The sequence below is a fragment of the Pezoporus occidentalis genome, unplaced genomic scaffold (assembly GCF_034315485.1).
Source record: "Pezoporus occidentalis ecotype Australia unplaced genomic scaffold, CSIRO_AGI_Poc_V1 ctg193, whole genome shotgun sequence".
Classification (NCBI taxonomy): domain Eukaryota; kingdom Metazoa; phylum Chordata; class Aves; order Psittaciformes; family Psittacidae; genus Pezoporus; species Pezoporus occidentalis.
The window spans coordinates 1,039,932-1,058,692 of NW_026913782.1; the positions used below are offsets into that span (position 1 = coordinate 1,039,932).

General features: G+C 44.6%; 1 protein-coding gene across 5 annotated transcripts in view; it reads right to left on the minus strand.

The window, feature by feature from the left end:
* The window catches only part of ATP2C1 (ATPase secretory pathway Ca2+ transporting 1), a 66,637-nt gene extending 47,876 nt beyond the window's left edge, over positions 1-18,761 (minus strand). For 4 of the 5 annotated variants that reach the window (XM_062617195.1, XM_062617192.1, XM_062617194.1 and 1 more), the window contains exon 1: positions 433-593. Coding sequence is in view for 1 of the 5 variants with exons in the window: in XM_062617191.1 (XP_062473175.1) it covers positions 18,548-18,655 (108 nt within the window). In the remaining 4 variants the exon portion in view is untranslated. Of the gene's footprint in view, positions 1-432; positions 594-18,547 lie in introns of those variants that run through there. The other variant, XM_062617191.1, reaches the window with a different exon arrangement.

The following is an 18,761-nucleotide window of genomic DNA, read 5'->3' on the forward strand; positions in this document are numbered from 1 at the left end:
ATCTGCGCTAGGAGAGGAAAAACAAAAAGACCAGAAACTAAAAATAACAGCCCCGCAGCAGCCGAACCCCGTGAGTCTGCACCGCCTTTCCACACACGCCAGCGCGGAGCAGCCACACGCATCCATGGAGCCCGCAGAGCTGTCAGCAGCCACCAAGGATTAGGATTAGTTGCCCGGCATCTACAGCAACACAGAGCACTGCCGCCGCCTCCCCCCAGCAGCCTCGTCCCGCCCGGGGAGGGGCTCCGCACGGAACGAACGCCCCGCACCTAAAAATAAACGCTCACCCCAAGTAACACCGCTGCCCTCCCGAGCCCTGCCCGCACCGCGTCCCCTCAGCGCCCGGCCGAAGCGGAGCAGCGAGGAAAGCGGCGGCTCGGCGACCCCCGCCCCGCGGCTCCCTCAGCAGCGGCCCCGGCCCCGCCCGCTCACCCTATGGCGCAGGCCGCCGCGGGAAGCAGGGCTCTGGCGGAGGTGTGAAGGGGGGGGGGAGAGCCGCAAGCAGCAGCTCTGTAGCCGCTGCCTCGGCCCTGCCGCCTCGCCGCTCACCTCCGTGGCTCGGGACCACGACGACGGCGGCGGCGGCGACAGAGCCGGCGGCACGGCCGCATCCCGCTCCGCTCACTTCCGCGGGCGGCGGGAGAGGCAGCGGACGGGGCGGGGCACGGCAGCGGAAGGAAGGGCGGGCGAGCGGGCAGGCGGCACCGCCACCATCACCCTGGCACCGCCACCATCACCCCTCCACCGCCACCATCACCTGCGCCCCAATGCTCCCTTCTCCCCACAGCGGAGGGCGGGAGGGAGCTCCCTGTGCCCTGTCCTTTATCCCCAGCGTTTAAACGCCCCAGGCACCGCGGAGGTCTCCTCACCTCCCTCCCGGTTACCCCGGCCGTTAAGCGGTGTGAGCAGTTACCTTGGCGGGCTTTACGTGAGGGCTCACCCCAAGCGGACCCGCCCGGGCCGTGCCCTCGGCCCCGCCGGCCTCTGCGCTGGGACTGGAGGCAAGAGCGGGCCCATGGCGCCGGCCGTGGGGGAGCAGTGCCCTAAGCCCTGCTGCTGCAGGGCCGCCGTGCTGCCTGTCTGTGCATGGATGGAATGGAACGAGCGTGGAACGTGCAGAGTAGTTGCTGGGTTTACAATACACCCACACTCGTTTCACCATCAAGTTATATTCGTTCAAATGTCAGCCAAAAACAGAACCCCGACTCAATACAAACTCTTAAACACCGAAAGTGGCTACTTTTGAAAGCCCTTTTTAGCTACCAATCCAACCGCTCATCTCACTAGTTAGGTATTGGGGTGGAAAAAAATGCTTTACCAATTCCATTGTGTTTAGCTAGCCACCAAAGGAATGGTATTTGAAACTACAGGTGCAGTGCTGAGCTCTGATGCTGGGGAAGTCTTTAAATAAAAGTGATTTCCACTGAGATAATAAATGTTACATTTAAGGTGTGATACAGGAGCAAGGATAAAATGTCTTTTGACTTCCAAGGTCAAAATGTAATGGTGACATGCTAATTGTAGGCTTTACACCCTATCTCTAAAGAAGCATGACAACATGGTCCGAGAAGTACAATTACACTGCCATCGCCTTGGCTTTGCTTTCCTTAAGCAGCAGCAGAAACCAGTTCATAAGAAGCATTTGACGGAACTAAATTTGAAGCATTTTAATGGAATCTCCCAACCCATAATAGCATGGCTCTTGAATCCCTCTGCTAAACAAGGTGAAGTTAAAGAGCATACTTGCTTCTTTTGAAGCTCTTGAAGATAGATCTGCTTGAGTGCTAGAATGCTATAGATTTGTCAGTATGTTTTGAGACATAAAGCAGAGTTCCAAGTGCTGCTTTAAAGCAGATATTTGCATTCAGGAAAATAAGATGACAACAAGCAGGTTGAGGATGCTTTATGCACGGTTTCTGAGCTGTCCTATATAGTTGCCTTGTTACTTGAATATCTCCATGGTTACTCTTTGAAATACCCCACAACAAGCAGGTAGCACTGTCACTGGAGCAATGACTTTTCCCCAAGACACTGCTTACGTTAACTTGTTTGTAAGGGAAGCAAAGAACCGTGTTGAGCTATTGTGAGGCTAGTTATGATGCCTCAACTTCAACACAAAACTGACGCAGAAAACAGTTATTCTGTTAAAAACAGGTAGCTCTTGCTTTCAGTATCAGATGTTACTATTAAAGATGAAAAAGTTACGTCAATATTTTCATGAAGACAAAACCACAAAAGCTGTAGGCCCTAACACTGTTTACATCCATAGAATATCTGAACTACTTTACTTGTGAAGAGTTTTGGGGAGAAAACTGGGTGTTCTTGAACACTGTTAACTTGTTCGCAACTAGACCCATTAAGGTCTCAATATCTGTGATGAAGTCTGCCTGCTAAGAGACATCCTGTGTTCATGTGTCTTAAAAGAGGAGAAAAAAGTCAAAAGCAAGCCCTACTGTATAGTGACAGCTGAAAAATCTTCATCTCTGGAGCTTGATCTCTTTACACCAATCATACACAGCTGGAATGCTGCCAGGCAGCTGGGAAGTGCCTCTTCTGCATTATACCAGGACTGTATCCATCCCTGAAGATCATATTGCTGCTTCTGCCGTACTCTACACCTACAAACAGTAGCTGTTTAATAAACAATGCTCAAAGTATTTTATCTCCATCTGCTGTTAAATATTGCTGCTTAAAAAATCCCGACCTTAATGTGAGCTTGATACACAAGAGTGTATGAGGACAGCATTAGTATCTTCAGGAAGCCTCGTTAAAGAGTGTGGCAAAGGCATTATTTGGCAAACCAAAGAAACGTTATTAGAATATGACTGTGGAGATGAAGTCTGAAATTAAAGAAAAGGGCTTTGCTTACAGGAACCGGTTGTAGCCAGCTGTACTCACAAATTAGAATCATAGAACAGTTTGGGTTGGAAAGGACCTGAAGATCATCCAGTTCCAACCCCCTGCCATGGGCAGGGACACCTCACACTAAACCATGCCACCCAAGGCTCTGTCCAGCCTGGCCTTGAACACCGCCAGGGATGGAGCATTCACAGCTTCCCTGGTTGTGGGGAATAGTCCTGTTAGAACAGGATTTGGTTTACCTTTTTTAATCTTAGAAAAAAACCTTGCAGTTAAATGCTCCTCTGAATAAATAGCCAACGAGCAAACCTGTCTAGCCACAAGAGAATAACTGCAGTAAAAATACATACGTGAATTAGAAGAACATACACAAATTCAAATGTGCAAGGGGAAACCATCTCTGGACTTCACATAAACAGTAGTTGAAAGGATATGCAATAGTGATGGGTATTTGGGGAAAAAAGACTGGATGTTGTTAGATCACCAGTTTTCTCTTTTCTAGTTCAGAGACCTGGAAAAAAAACCTAAAAAAGCAAGTCAACCTGCTGAGACTAGGTTTGTATTTAGGAGGACAAAGTTTCATGAGTGCTCAATGCCAGCTTAAGCAGCCCCCAGCCCCAGGCATTCTCCTCTTGGTGTGTTGTCAGGTTTAAATGCCACATAACACGATCCTAATCTTCTGCATCAAGAAGAGTTCTTGTCATCCTGTCAACCCCAGCACCCCCATCCTTTACCCCACAGACTTCTCCTCTTTGCCTCCTGTTGATGCCCAAGTCAGACCTTGCCTTCTACGAGTGGCTGTCAGCAGCAGGGAGGCACCAGGTTATCTATCTCAGAATCACTGCTTCAGACTGACAAAGCACTGAAATCGATGTGGAACTGATAGACATCTTGAATAACCCAGCAAATCAGTAAATAGAGACTGCTCTGAACCAGGAGTGGTTATTCTGCCACAGCCAACGTGGTGGAAGGGGTGTGGGGAGCACGAAAAGGTACTGCAGCTCTCAGTACTTTCTGTGCTCCTCTAGGCATTGAGGGCTGGAAACCAGTGATCTGATCAAAGGGTTTGGTTGGTTGGTTGGTTTTAATAGTCAGCTGTACAAAAAGCATAGTTAGCTCCTGTGTGAATCTAAAGGCAACCCAAAAGTTGCTTTCAGTTGCCTTTCTACTTCAGAAGAGTTAAGGGCCTCTGGAAGGCTTGGAAAAATTAGAAGATAATAAATACGTGACATTGCAGGTAGTACCATCGATCAATTGGAAGAGAAGAACGGAGAATTCAGTCTAATGGCATTGAACAGATAGCCCCTAACCTGCAGCATGGTTATATGCAAGCTTAACTTCGAGTTTAGAATCATAGAATCATAGAATAGTTAGGGTTGGAAAGGACCTTAAGACATCTAGTTCCAACCCTGCCATGGACAGTTTCATTTAGTCTTCATGATCACAATAAATTCAACTTCATCTCAACTACTCCCATGTGCTACAGCGCTACCAGAAGTAGTAAAGTGTATTTTAAACATAACAAAGATACCTATAACTGCATGGCTCGCAGATGGGAGATCTGGAAGTCTGTTCAAGTCACTTTTCAGACTGTAACAGCACTTGAAATACTTGTTGCTCTGAAGTGAGCTTCCAGATCCTTTTAAAGATGCATTTGTTTAAATTCTGTCAGTGTTGAGCAATGCTAATGAAATCTTCTACAGCTTTTGTTAACCTCGTGAAAAGTTTATTTGTACATTATAGTAACCATCAGTAGTGGTTTAGCATGGACGAAGCTTTCTGTAGCATTTCAGTTTGGGGCAGAAAAGGTTAATACGCGATCCTTCTGTCAAAACAGGCTTCTCAACTATTTGCTTACTTTAGGTATAATTCAAGCTGTCCTCAATACACTGAGCACAAATTAGCTTTTCTGGAAGAGAAGAAGACTTTCTGGTAAGATGGATTTTCATTTGATTTCATCTCATTATTTGTTGTCTTTCATCTTGTTGTCAAAAACTCACCAGTGCTTTCACAGTCCTCTCCAGAGTACTTGTATGACTGGAGTCAGGACAGGGGAAGGATGATACTGAGCTCCTCACACAGTTTAAAAGGCATGTGTCATTGGTAAAGCCTGCATTGCGTGTTTCCTCCCCACATCCTTTCCATCCGTGCTGTTCGACCGATAGCTGATAGAAGCAATCATCTCATCTCCGGATAGAATTTTCCAGAGGCAAATCCGTGGTAATACCACCTAAAGTGTGAATGTTTTTATATGTGTGTGTATATGCATACGTACACACACACACAAAAGCCATTCACTAAATTTAAAAGAAGAAAAATGATACATTTTCCCAAGTGCTCATTTAATTTTAGAGCTCTGAGCATGTTAAGATGTAAGAAACATAGCTACATTTTCAAATTACTTCAGCTCAGCCCTGTCTTGACACAGTGCAATTATGCTAATTAAGGTTTATGGCAGCCTTAAATTACATTTCACCAGTTTTTAGAACACCGTTAAATTTCACCCTCTCATCCCATCCCTAAACAGCATCCTTACTGACATTCAGGGAGCGCGGTGCAGCACCACAGCAGTTTAAATTGATACGGACCCAGGCTTTCGTGATTCTCCCTTCACCGACGCGCTGTTTCGTGCTTCCCACGTGCTGGCCCTGCCACCGTCATCTCTTGGTGACCCAGCTCAGCGGGGTTGATCCAGCTACGAAGCAAGCTGAACTCACAGAGGTGGTGCAGGGAGGCAGTGTGGGGCAGTGGTGGGGCTATGGGAGTTCCAACCTCAGATGAGTTTGAGCTGTTGTGAACGTACACGCTCAGAGCATTCCAGAGTATCTGGTTTAACCTATCCTACAGGGAAAGACTTAAGGAGTTCATTTTCTGACCACAGCACTCAAGTGTTGTGTCAAACCTGTATTTCACCTTGGATAATTTTTGATACCTTCCATTCGTCCCGTATGTTCCACACTCACCCCCCACTCTCTTCCTTCGGCAGCACCACTTTGAAATGGTTAAAAACATTACTGGCGTATTTTCCATAGAGCTTTCACCTCCCTTCATTCAGGGCACACGGAACTCTTCTGCTGTTTCTGTTTTACCCTCAGTGATTGTTTTCAAAGCTGACTACTGCAGTAAAGCTGACTATTACTAATGGGGAAGCTCTCAGAAGTGCCTCTATCCTGTCTACTGAGGTTTCACATTTCCAGAGACAATCCTACTCCTTTTGTGCAGCAAAAGAGCTGGTTTCCTGTTGCCTGTAAAAGCCAGCCAAGAGACACATCCAAAGAGACTGTGCTCTATAACTGGAATGCGCTGTGAAGCAGGTTACTATAGGAAGTCTTAGCTGAGGCAGGCAACATGCCTTGTCGCATGTCTGCTACAGGACAAAGGCACCACTCCTCTGCGCTGTCAGCTGCAGCTACAGTCATGCTATGGCCCAAGTATAGGTGGAAAACTGTTCCCTAGTAAAAGTTTATGTCTCTTGGAAGGATTACTGTAATTCATTAAATGGGAAAGAAGAATACCCCATTTCCCTTTAAAGTATTTCAGTTACATTATCGCAAGATGTAAGTGTTGAAACAGCTTTACTGTGACGGACAATAAACACGTTTCAGCAATGAAACTATCAGCAGTTAAAAAAGCAGCGGTAGTGAAGTACTTTGAATTTATTCAAGGCTAATGTCCCAAGAATTTCAGGAATGCTGCATATATTAGAGACAAGTGATACTGCCAAGTCTCTTGGCACTTGGAAATCCTTTTTCGAGACTATTGGTGGGGGTAAAACAGGGTGAAGGTGAAACTCAGTTTTACCTGGCAGTTAGTAAACAGATGTTTACATAGCTACAAGATGTTAGCTCCTGGCAAGACTAAGATAACTTGGTTGATACAACACTGAAGTGTAATTTGATTCAGGCTCAAAGCCAAAGAAATTATCAAGTGAAAGCATGCAGCAGCTTTACAGGTTGGGAGAAAGCCATTCCAAACTTTTGTTCACATTCCACTTACCTTTTTCTTTTCAGAGTTACTGCTGCGTGTATGTAAATGGAAGGAAAGTATTTTGAGGGTTTTGTTCCTCCCTTATGTCTTAAAAAGTGGTCTGAGGTCACATTTTTAAAGCTGGTAGAGGTTACTGATAAAAGCAATTACTGTAGCATGCTTCTATTGCAACTATGTGCTATAGCATAAAAGACCCCTAACCTTAAGGTAACCCCAAGCGGTATATTGGAAGGCTAAATCTGTATTAAGGAGCATTCTTAACTGACCTCAACGATAAGGTTGCAAGGAGAGGAATCCGAACTGTACAAACAGCTTACGAAACACTTAGAAACACAGTGAGTACACTTAGTAAAAATACCCAGATTTAACAAGGGCATTTTGACCTGTTTCCTTACCCAGCTACACCAGCCTGGGCTAGGACAGCAAGTGCTCAGAAGTGTTTCAGTACCATTGCTGAAGAGTATCAAACTTTAGCAGAAGGGAATTAAAAACCAAGCATCCATGGCAGCACAGAAAGGTTCCTGTCTGTCTTGGAAACAGGTGCTAGAATATTTTTCCACCAACATCACCATCTTTAGCTTAACTCTTAGATTAAATAACAGATCACATACTCAGTCTGTGCATCACCAAGGGTTGGATGCAGCCCCAACTGCAATTGGCAAGAGTGGATATGGGAAGGACAACCCCAGGTGAATTGGGAGGGTATATTCCACCAGCCTGTCACAATGTGAAGGGTTAAAAGGGCCCTTCTTTATCCCTTTCAGTAAATCAGTGACATGTCAGCTGCATTCTGTGCGTCTCCAACAAGCCAAGAAGCACCAGAGGGGGGTTTAATTTAAGAAGAGTTGAAACTTGTGCTGTATGCCCTCCTCCCCACCATCTGGCTGGTGGGGACATTCTGTCCACACTGAGCATGCCCACTGCCTGTTCCAAAGGAGAAAAGAAGTTTCTAATTCAGTAAAAATATTAGGCAGTTCCCATTCCATCTTTAAGGGCCTCCAATATAATCCAGCTCTGTTGAGGAGATCTGAGGCTGCAGCCCTATCTATAGACTACTGGTAGTGATAGACTATTTGAAGTTCAGTTTAAAATAAAATATAACCCTGAAGATTCCACATAGTATTTTAAAACTGCCCTCAATCTGTTTATATCTAGTTAGAGGCATGATTTCTATCAGGTATCTTACATATGTCATATAATAAATTTAAGGTCAGAAGTTTCTAATATCTTGTGATAAGATGTATTAATATATAATTGTCATGAGATATGTCTTACACTTTATATTTCTATTATTCCTGTCATATCTATGATTTACTTAATCATAAATTTATATGTTTAAATCCATCACTGGTTTACCTATCATTAGTTTATATCTAATCATCTATCTATCCAGCCATATCTCTATGGCTTACTTAATACGCTGAACTAAAAGGATATCAAGCTGTAAAAGCTTGATGCACCACTCATTGACATGTGGAAAATCATCCATCCAGGGGTAAAAATAAAGCTATCACTGGAAGCCTCTGACATTGGAAAAATAAGGTCCCTTTTTAGATTTGCCAAAACCTTTAAAATAACCTTTTCTTGTGCAGTTTGTGTCAAAATGAAACCCACCATGTTCCCACCAAGTCCTAGGCCTGCATATAATAGCTTCTGATCCCAACAGGAGCTTTTTAGTAAGTATTTTCTAAGGAATTTCAGGTTTACTGCAGGTACAGAAGCTTCCCAGTCATTTCTCTTTAAAGAGAGCTCTTTTTGTTACATTTACATGTAGTCATTTGTGACAGAAATTCCATTCACCCTTTCTAAACAGCTGTGGCATGATATCCTATCCTTCCAGTAAAATTAGCCCTGCTCAAACACGGTGCCCCTTGAAGCACTTTAACTCAAAAAGCAACTACATGGAATTTGTTCAGGTCTTTTGAAAGCTTCTAACAGCAATGCCAGCACTTCCGAGTCCGATACAGAGGATGGTTGCAAATACATGCGGGGTTTTTTATGTTAGTCCTCACTGAAAATACCACACATTACTAGGAAAGGCCCCCACTATTATCAAGATTCCTATTGCTAATTCAGGTTCCTCCCTTTGTCTTAAGGACTGAGTTCAGGCTATAGTAGCCTATTAGAAACTGTATGGCATTTGTTTTGCATCCACAGGAAGAGGCACGGCATGAACACCAGAGAAAGGCTACAACCAAAAGCCCCATTCCTAGACTATTGCTGTGTTAGCATTATTTGCAGTTCCATATCGTATTCTTTGATACTACAACACTGGTTCATGGAGCTGCTCAGCTCTATCAAAGATGCTTGCATATGCCAAAGAAAAAGTTTCTAATCCTTTTAGTTGCATAGGAAATCTTGAAAGCATGAACCTCAGAACTTGACTAGAAAGGCCAAGGGGAATTTCTCTGAAAGGAAATAAGAATTTGAGAGGCTATATAATTTTTGTAATTGTTAGGATTGACAGCCCTAGGATTTCTAGCATTCACAAGTATTTTCAGCTGGCTTTTTAGAACGCCTCTTAGGCATTTTCTGCTCCAATTAAATTTATAAAATGATTAAATATTAGGGCTGCTATATTTCTGTCTAATTTCCTGGGGAGAATTGTGAATATGCACATATGCTACTGAATGCACATGAGCCTAGTACCTTTTAATTGTAGCACGTGTTCGGTACATGGTGTGATAAATCAGTTTGACAGGGCATAGCTGAAGAAATTCCATTAAGAAAACAGGAATCACAAACACCTGGTTTGTTTGACTGTCTCAGAACTTTAAATGCTGCCTAAATTTCGGTGAGTTTCTTGTCTTTCCGTGGTACTAGAAATGCTAACACAAAGGTCCTGTAAATTAAATCCAATCCATCTGTATCTGGCAGACTTATTCAACTTAAAAAGGGGAAAAACAGTGGGATGGGGCAGAGAATTATTTAAATCAAAAGTTATTCACTTTATTTGTACATGTCCTGGGTTCAGCAGTAGCAGTCATTTTTCCCCTTCTTGGTAGCTGGTGCAGTGCTGTGTTTTGACTTTCAGCTTGGGAACAGAGCTGATAGTGATGTTTAGGTTTGGCCAAGGACTTTGTGAGCCTCATGCTCTGCCAGGGAGGAGGGGAAGCCGGGAGGAAGCAGAGACAGGACACCTGACCCAAACTGATCAAAGAGGTATTCCATACCACACACGTCATGCCCAGGATGTAACGGGGAGTTAGCCGGAAGGGCTGGGAGACTGCAGGGTTGGAGGAGGTATTCGGAGCTTGGTTGGGCTTGGGGGGTGAGTTATCGGTCGGCTGGTGGTGAGATGATGTATTCTCTTCCCTTGTTATTTCCTTTATCATTGTTATCATTGGTGGTAGCAGTAGTGATTTGTGTTATACCTTAGTTACTAAACTGTTCTTATCTCAACCTGTGGGAGTTGCATTCTTTTCGATTCTCCTCTCCGTCCCTCCGAGAGCAGGGGGAGGGCAAGAAAGGGGGGGAAGTGAGCGAACGAGTTACCTGACTGGGTTTAAACCACGACAGTTCTTTTTGGCGCCCAACGTGGGGCACGAAGGGTTGAGATAACGACAGATTTGACTGGATTAATAGTCACTCGTCACAATGCTGATTTATTGGCTCTCAGAGTTGTTTCGCTTGATCTCACAGCTTCAGAATGTTGTAACTTACGTAGAGCCGGTATTTGCTGTGATAGTGTTTATCAAGTATGGGGCCTGGGCTAAGGTTCTTGTCTCACTGTGCTTTATGGCAATGGCTTGTAATACGGGTGGGCTCCAGCAGCAGGGCGGGACGGACGTGGCCGTGGACTTGTACCTGGCCGTCCGGCTGCTCTTCACCGTCCTGGCCCTCGCCCTACTCTCCATCTTCGTGAGGCTGCGGGGACCCGAGGGGGAGCGGCCCCGGGAGCCGGCGGCTGCTGAAGCGGCCCGGGAGAGCGGCCCCGGGGACCAAGCGGCGGCGGGAGCGGGGCCGGAGGCCGCGAGGGGACGGCTGCCGGTGGAGGAGGTCGGGGCAGTCGAGGAGCAGAAGGAAGCGGCTGCCGAGCAGCGGGAGAAGGCGGCGGAGGAGCCGAGCCCCGCGGAGGAGCCCAGCCCTGCGGCCGAGCCGAGCCCCGCGGAGGAGCCGAGCCCCGCGGCCGAGCCGAGCCCCGCGGCCGAGCCGAGCCCCGCGACGGCCGAGAGCATTCCCCGGAAGCCGCCCGCCGAGCCCCAGGAGGATGCAGGAGACCAGGCAGCATTTCCCAGCAAGGCAGAGGAGGAAGAGCTGGACTCAGGAAAAGAGAAGCTGGCGGTGGGAGAGCCGGCAAGCACAGCAGCTACACCAGCCCCAGTGACAAGTACACCAGCGTCAGTTGAGAGTTCTGAAGGTTTTGAATGGCCTTTGGGTACCCTTGGGACCTGCCTGCTGATTGTGATGGGGATCAGCATGTTGGCACACACACAGACTGTGTGCTACCCACAACCATTTTGTCTGATCTCAAAAGTTAAGCAGAATCAGGTTTGGGTCTTGTCTGGGGTTAGACGACAATACAGGGGGACCAAGAGGTTTTCCCCAAGGCTGCACAGCCAGGAGTGGCAGGGTGTGTGGGACAGTATGGGCAAGTATCTAGTCCACTGGGCCCCTCCAGTGCTTTGGAAGCACCGGAGATGGAAGGCAGCTGTATAGAGTCCCCAGCAACAAGCTGCAGAAACTGCTTAAGGGGACAGTGAATTATTTTGAGCCTGGTGGGCCCATGGCACTTCAGGCCATCAGAGCAGAGATGCAACACAGAGATGGACTCATGATCAAGGGGTGGACTTAGCAATGGACACTATTGCCCAGGTTATTCACGAGTGTGAACACTGCACACAGTCTCTCCTGCTCTGGAAGACTGTCACAAGAGATGGAGCCTGACATGGACCAGATGGACTCAGCAGCTTTATAGGGACTGGTCCATGCACTAAGTTAAGAGTGCACCGAGATAAGAGTGATGGTATATTGAAAATGTGGGATCTGAGCATGACGTGAATGGTATGGAATAAGGGGTGGATAATGTCCTGGGTTCAGCAGTAGCAGTCATTTTTCCCCTTCTTGGTAGCTGGTGCAGTGCTGTGTTTTGACTTTCAGCTTGGGAACAGAGCTGATAGTGATGTTTAGGTTTGGCCAAGGACTTTGTGAGCCTCATGCTCTGCCAGGGAGGAGGGGAAGCCGGGAGGAAGCAGAGACAGGACACCTGACCCAAACTGATCAAAGAGGTATTCCATACCACACACGTCATGCCCAGGATGTAACGGGGAGTTAGCCGGAAGGGCTGGGAGACTGCAGGGTTGGAGGAGGTATCGGTCGGAGCTTGGTTGGGCTTGGGGGGTGAGTTATCGGTCGGCTGGTGGTGAGATGATGTATTCTCTTCCCTTGTTATTTCCTTTATCATTGTTATCATTGGTGGTAGCAGTAGTGATTTGTGTTATACCTTAGTTACTAAACTGTTCTTATCTCAACCTGTGGGAGTTGCATTCTTTTCGATTCTCCTCTCCATCCCTCCGAGAACAGGGGGAGGGCAAGAAAAGGGGGGGAAGTGAGCGAACGAGTTACCTGACTGGGTTTAAACCACGACAGTACACAAGTAAAGCTACAGTAAAGGAATATCTCTTCGTTTTGAGATCTTCTCTCTTGGCCTTCAACCCTTGACATACTTGTGGTTATTTACACTGCTCTACCACGTACTCAAATAATGCTTTCAAAGTTGAGCTTAGTCTTTCTTTAAGCTTTCTACTGCACAGCCTATTCTGTTAGGGTTTTTCATCCTACTGCATCTCAGAGGCGGCAGCCAGCCCACTCCATTCCCCAGCCACAGTTGTCATCAGCAGCCATCCAGTCACGATCCTGGCCTAAGCGAAGAACCTGGCCATACCTGATCCAGGTGACAGCAGTGCTGCTAAGCGTGCCTAAATGAAAAATAGTATTTCAGGGAATGTAATACAATCCTATTTAATGTCATTGATGTAAGGATTCTTCAGCAGCCCATCTCAAACTCCAACTCCAAAACATAAATAAGCATTGACCATTTAGTTTAAGAAGTTTTCAACTCTTTAAAACAAGGATTTGAATAGTTAAGAGCTGCCATGGGCCATAAGCAGCTAGATTAAGTTCTTCAAGATCCTAAGGGACCCCAGCTCCTCTTCGCTTTTGTCAAAAAGGCAGAAGTTCAACACTTAAGATCTTTATGTAGCATAGTGCTTCCTCCAAGTGGTTTGTATTAATTGCTGTTTTCTTATGACAGTACCAAAACCTGCTCATCTTAAAATGTGTGTATATTTTAATACCTATGTGTGTGACAGACATCTATATGTCTGTCTATAGATAGACACAGCATATACTCGAAGAAGTGACTAGTCCTGTCTGACACAAAGCAGTGGAGACCCAGCTTACATTTTAACCAGAAGATGGTAATTCAGAGATGTTTATCTGAAGAGGAAAGACATCCAAGCTTCAATACCAATGATCATAATTTAAGAAGAAAATCTACTTGGGGAAGGGAGGGGGAAGGAGGAAGAATGGGAAAAAGAAGGGGAGGGAAGAAGGACCTGCATGTTCCTGGAAAACTTCATAGAATCCTGACAGCAATTTCTGTGTGACTACAGGAGGAAGTCTAGCATAAAGCCAAACCAGAGCAAATATAGATTTCTTCTGTTGCAGTCTCTCAAAGATTGATCCAAATGAGCTTAGAAGAAGCAAATGTGACAAAGAGAACACTTGAGCTACTCATCCCTATTAGAAGATACGGAGTTTTCCAAATGGATTGGTGAACTGTCAGGACACAGGAATCATTTTGACACGATGGTGTTAAGTAGAAGATATTAAACAACATAATACTCATGAACCACAAAGAATCACAAAGCATTTCAGATTCTGGACGTACAACCCCTGGGGTACAGAGCAAACAGTCAGTGCTTCAGAACAACGAAGAACAGAAATTAGGGGAAACGTTTCATTAGAGAAATGAGCCCAGCTTCTGTTTAACCACCAAAATCACAGCACCTTACACAGCACCTTAAATCATTCAAAGCAAGCAGCACTTTTAACGTGTCATCTCAGATATATGCATAATTTTTACATACCGAAAAGTATACCACTGTTATTAAACCAACATAACATGTCTAAAGCCATTATAATGAAGTCTTCATTAATAGCTATATAGATTTCCTTGTTGTTGTAGTAGAGAAGTACTGTGTCATTCGTAGGCACTAGAACAGGGTGCCCAGAGAAGCTGTGGCTGCCCCATCCCTGGCAGTGTTCAAGGCCAGGTTGGACACAGGGGCTTGGAGCAACCTGCTCTAGTGGAAGGTGTCCCTGCCCATGGCAGGGGGTTGGAAGCTCCCTTCCAACTCAAACCATTCTACTGTTCTGTGGAAATGCCTGCATATACTGGAAACTTGAGGCAGCTACATCAGATACATGTGTTTTGTTTTGGGGGAGGTGTGGTGAGGGGGCTGTAATAGCTGAGAGGTGCCAACACTGATTGGAGCTTTTCCAGTGTATGAAGCAATCAAGATTGTTCTCCCTGCATGATCTGCTTGATGAAATGCTGCTCTTAAAGGCAGTTTTAATGGGTTGCCTTCATTATTTTCATTAAATGTGTGGGTGTTTTGCATCTCTGAGACTTTTATCCACAAGGTCTACAGTAACTACAGCTCATTTCCTTCAGCAAAGAGGCTAAAAGGGTTCTGCCCAAGCAGTTGTGTTAATTGCTGATGTACATGCATACAAAATACAAGCATGATGTACAGATTCAGTGCTGCCTCAGTTCTGGACTCCCAGAATTCATTTGGTGGTTTCTCTAATGGCTCAAACCCCATCTGTTAATACTCACGTAGAGAAGCTCATTGATGGTCTCACTCTTAGGCAATAGAACTCTTAGCTGGAGAAATTACTTTAGCATTCATCTTGTGGCTGGTGTGTAGCTCAGAAATAACTCTGGGGAAGTTGGGCTGGAGAGGCTGCAAGAAATGCCTATTTACTGCTAGGATTCAGCAGGAAAGCTGCTGGTTTCTCAGCACAGTACAATGGCTCCTCCATTTTCTTTCTCATTAATCACATGCCTTTTGGAAGGCAATCGTAAAGGAAAAAAAGCATCCTGTGGTTTTAGCCGGGTCACACTGGAATTTTCAACAGGATGTCTAAGTTTTATGGCCATGTTTTGGAAAGAGGCAGCATTACAGTACTCTTGAAAAGTCATTTCCTCAAGTGCTAATTCAGGGACGCTCAACTAAGGTAGAATTTTGGTGGCTTTTCACTTTCCCAAATGAACTGAAAAATGACTTCAAGGAAAGGACATAACCCTCCCAGCACAGACACCATTAAACAAGCCACATAAATGCTTTCTATTGCATTTTATCTAACCAGAGAGGCCTCTTAAACACCTTGAAATAACACGCCTTTTATGTCTGACAATAGCTGGCGTGTTTATAGCTATACCATGGCTTTATCCATAGGAGCAAACAAAGCTTTCTGATTTATATACTCAGAAGTGGAGCTGACTGGGATAAGTTGGCTCGTTTATGCCATTAAAACCACAAAGCCATTGCATAGTCACCAAGGAAAACTTATTTTGAGGGCTACTCAGAGCTGTTCCAGGATTGCTTGCAGTCACTTCCAAGGCTACAATTCACAGGGCTTTAGATCTGCCAGCCCCCAAAAGAAGCAGTGACCATATCAACACATAGAGTGTATTTTCACCTTTTCTCTGGTATATTCCTGTCTATATTTTCTAAGTTCATTCATTACCATTTTTATTTGGAGCTTTGCTTTTTAAGTTACAAGAAAAAAAAGGTTACTTCCCCTGTCAATGGCAGCTCCACATCCTAGGACATCGTGTCATTCATTTCCTTACTCAGGCTGAATGAATGTTAAACACCTCATACCTTTTAAGACCTTAATAATATGGAAAAATTCAATGTACAGAATTCAACAAGAATTACTCTTAAAAATACATATTCCCATAAGAAATAGCTATACAAGTCTAGATAAAAGCCTTATTTAACCAGAATTACCTCCTAAACTCAACTAGACTGGTAAAATGTCACTTCTTTCTCAAAGAAACCCTTAACACGTAGCCATAAATGACTTTTTTATAAGGCTTGCTAAACTTGCAGATTTTTGTGCCTTATAACATTCAATATGAGTTTAAAATAGGAGAGGAAATCTCAAAAATCATAAATAATTCCATTATTGGATCATACCGATACTCCACGAAGTCCATGCTTCTGGGCCTGGTGTGTTCAGTAAGAAATGATTCCAGAAGGCAAGAAATGTTTTCAAGAAAGGAAACATTTCATACACTGCTAGGATAGAAATCGTCTTCCTAAACCATACTGTGTACCTGAAGTAAGCAAGTTTATCCTTCTTAGTGTAAGTCTGGATGTTCTTCTCTATACCCGTCCTTCTTATCTGCTTATCTCTTGGGTTTCATAATATTCCATGCTAATTTTCAGAAGCTATTGTTTCTGAGCAACACACATTTATAGCACAGCTTTAGGTTTTACTGGAATATTTGATGTCTAATGCTCTTCAGTTTCTAAGCAAGTAGGTAAACAAAATCTTTAGATGTCTGCTTCCCAGAGTAAAATACAACTCATTGAATGAAACAAGGATGCAAAGCTAACCTCAGATTGAAACCATTACACTTATTTTAACGTTGTATTTCATGTTTGAGCAGTGAACAAGTCTCCTGGGATGTTTATCTTTTCTGGAACGCCACAGTGAACAGCAGGTCCTCAGCAAGCCTGATTACATTCGGGGCGTAATATCAGGCAACATAATAGGGATTGAATAGTAGCATCACATTCAGTTCATTTTGTATTGATAAAGCTTTGTGTCTTGGGACTAACATGCTAATAACCACATAAATGCTTGTTTTGTTTAAATGGATTTCTTCCAGCAGTTTGGAGCAGCAGTGCCAGGAGTGCATTGCACTGAAGATACTCACATCCTCACACAAACAGAACGATTAAATTTAGCATCAACTTATAGTTTGCTCCTTGAACCATTCAATTCCATCAGTGAATGTTCAAGTTATAACTGGTCTATGCATCCTCTGACGTTCACCTGGCCTTGAACAACTCATAAGGTATTAGCCAACTCGGCCTGCATGCATCCTTGTGATTTTTGCCTCTGTGACTGGAGAAGCAGCACTACTCACATCAGATGGAAAACTATGAGAACAGAGCATGACAACAGCACAGCCAGCATGAATCCCTCACTTCTCCTGAGCTTTAATATCTGTTGAGATCATTAATTGCTGACTATTGAGAAAACAAGAAACCCTCAAAGAAAAAGCATGCATCCTCTGATGATGCTTATTAAAAGGCATTGCGAGCCAGTACTAGGCAAACAATCCCCAACGTTTACCCTGCTAGGCAAAAGAATGTGATCCTCAGAAATAAAAAGCTTATTCTCAGGGTAACCTGCTGAGCTCAACTGCACTTCCCACCCTGTAAGTGTTTGTAGAGTAAAGAAGCAGATGTTAGTGTTTGGTGTCTATCAGCCCTGCCAACAAGGAACAAACCCAAGGAGAACGAATACGATGTTTCTTTAAGCATGGAGCACTTGAGCTGCTGGCCATTGTGAAAACATCAGGAGTAAGAAAGAAAATAGTGAACATGACTGCACCAAAACAGGAAAAGCAGATTTCCCCCACCCCCAGTATATTTCTTTTCCTCCAAAATATATCATGTCAAAGGAATGTGCCTCTCTGCCGGCTGAGCTCTCATTTCCAGAAGCTTTTCGACAGCATTTAGGGCTCAAAGAACAAAGAAATTCAACTGTTGCAAAAGCAGGCAGAATTTCAGCTCGTTCTAGGCTGCTTCTGAATTCTCATCATACAGCTTAATATTGAGCACATATTGAGGGAAAAAGCACAGTAACTTGGAGATGTCCCATTCCTGACCACTCACCTCTCCTCTCTCCCCCCCCCACCTTTCCCCCTCCATTTATAGCTTTCATTTCCTTGTGAAACAGCAACAGCTTCAGGTAACAATTCGTTTTTCCTAAGGATATTCATGTTGCATTTAAGTCAAGGAATCATAACCTACCAAAACATTTAAGAAGCTAAGTTACAAGCCCTACTGCCAAGAGTTCAACTTTCTGTTTAACACAGATTTACATGGCAAAGGGCCCAAACACTGACCAGTCCCTATACCTGATCTCAGACTAAATAACATCTCTTAGACAAGAACAGGGCAGAAGAGTCGAGAAAAGAAATATGGTTTATTTTATAAACATGGTTAGGAATTAATTTCCTCAGCTATACCTCCCGTAATGTAACAAGCAGATTCAAGACTATCCAAAGTAAAAGGAAGTTTAACAGTTTCTTCAGCCAGCTAGGATGGAGGTGAACTGGAATCACCCTGAAATCAGCTCATGACAGCAGTAAAATATGGATTTTTGTGATCCTCAACAGACAGGTAATGGCTACTTAAAGCTTTATTGTCTCAGATGCCAATTGCTTTAAGTGCCCGGTAATTTCCTTAGGATCAAAAATCACCTGTTCTCAGGGCAAACGTTCTCAGTCACAGAGCTCTCACAAGCTCAAACGTAGCCGTTGCACCCAGGCACTGACATTCAGAAAACAGCGCAGCTAAACCTTAATCCTCTCCCTTTAAGGCAGAGCCAGGTCACCCACAGGGTTACAGCTGAAGGGTTTTGGTTGTTAGTTTTTCATATCCTTTACCTTCGCTTGAATCCTCTTGTCTTTCACTGTCGACACCAGTTTCCACACAGCATGGGTAGGCAGCTTTATGAAGAAGGAGAAGACGGGCTTGGGAAGCAGGTTATCCATAATGTAAGCAGTTTCTGCACAGTTAAAGAGGTTTCCCTGTGGGGAGCCCGAGATCTGGATGCATGCTCCCTGCCTCTTCCCAAGGACTGCCAGTCCTCAGCTGTTG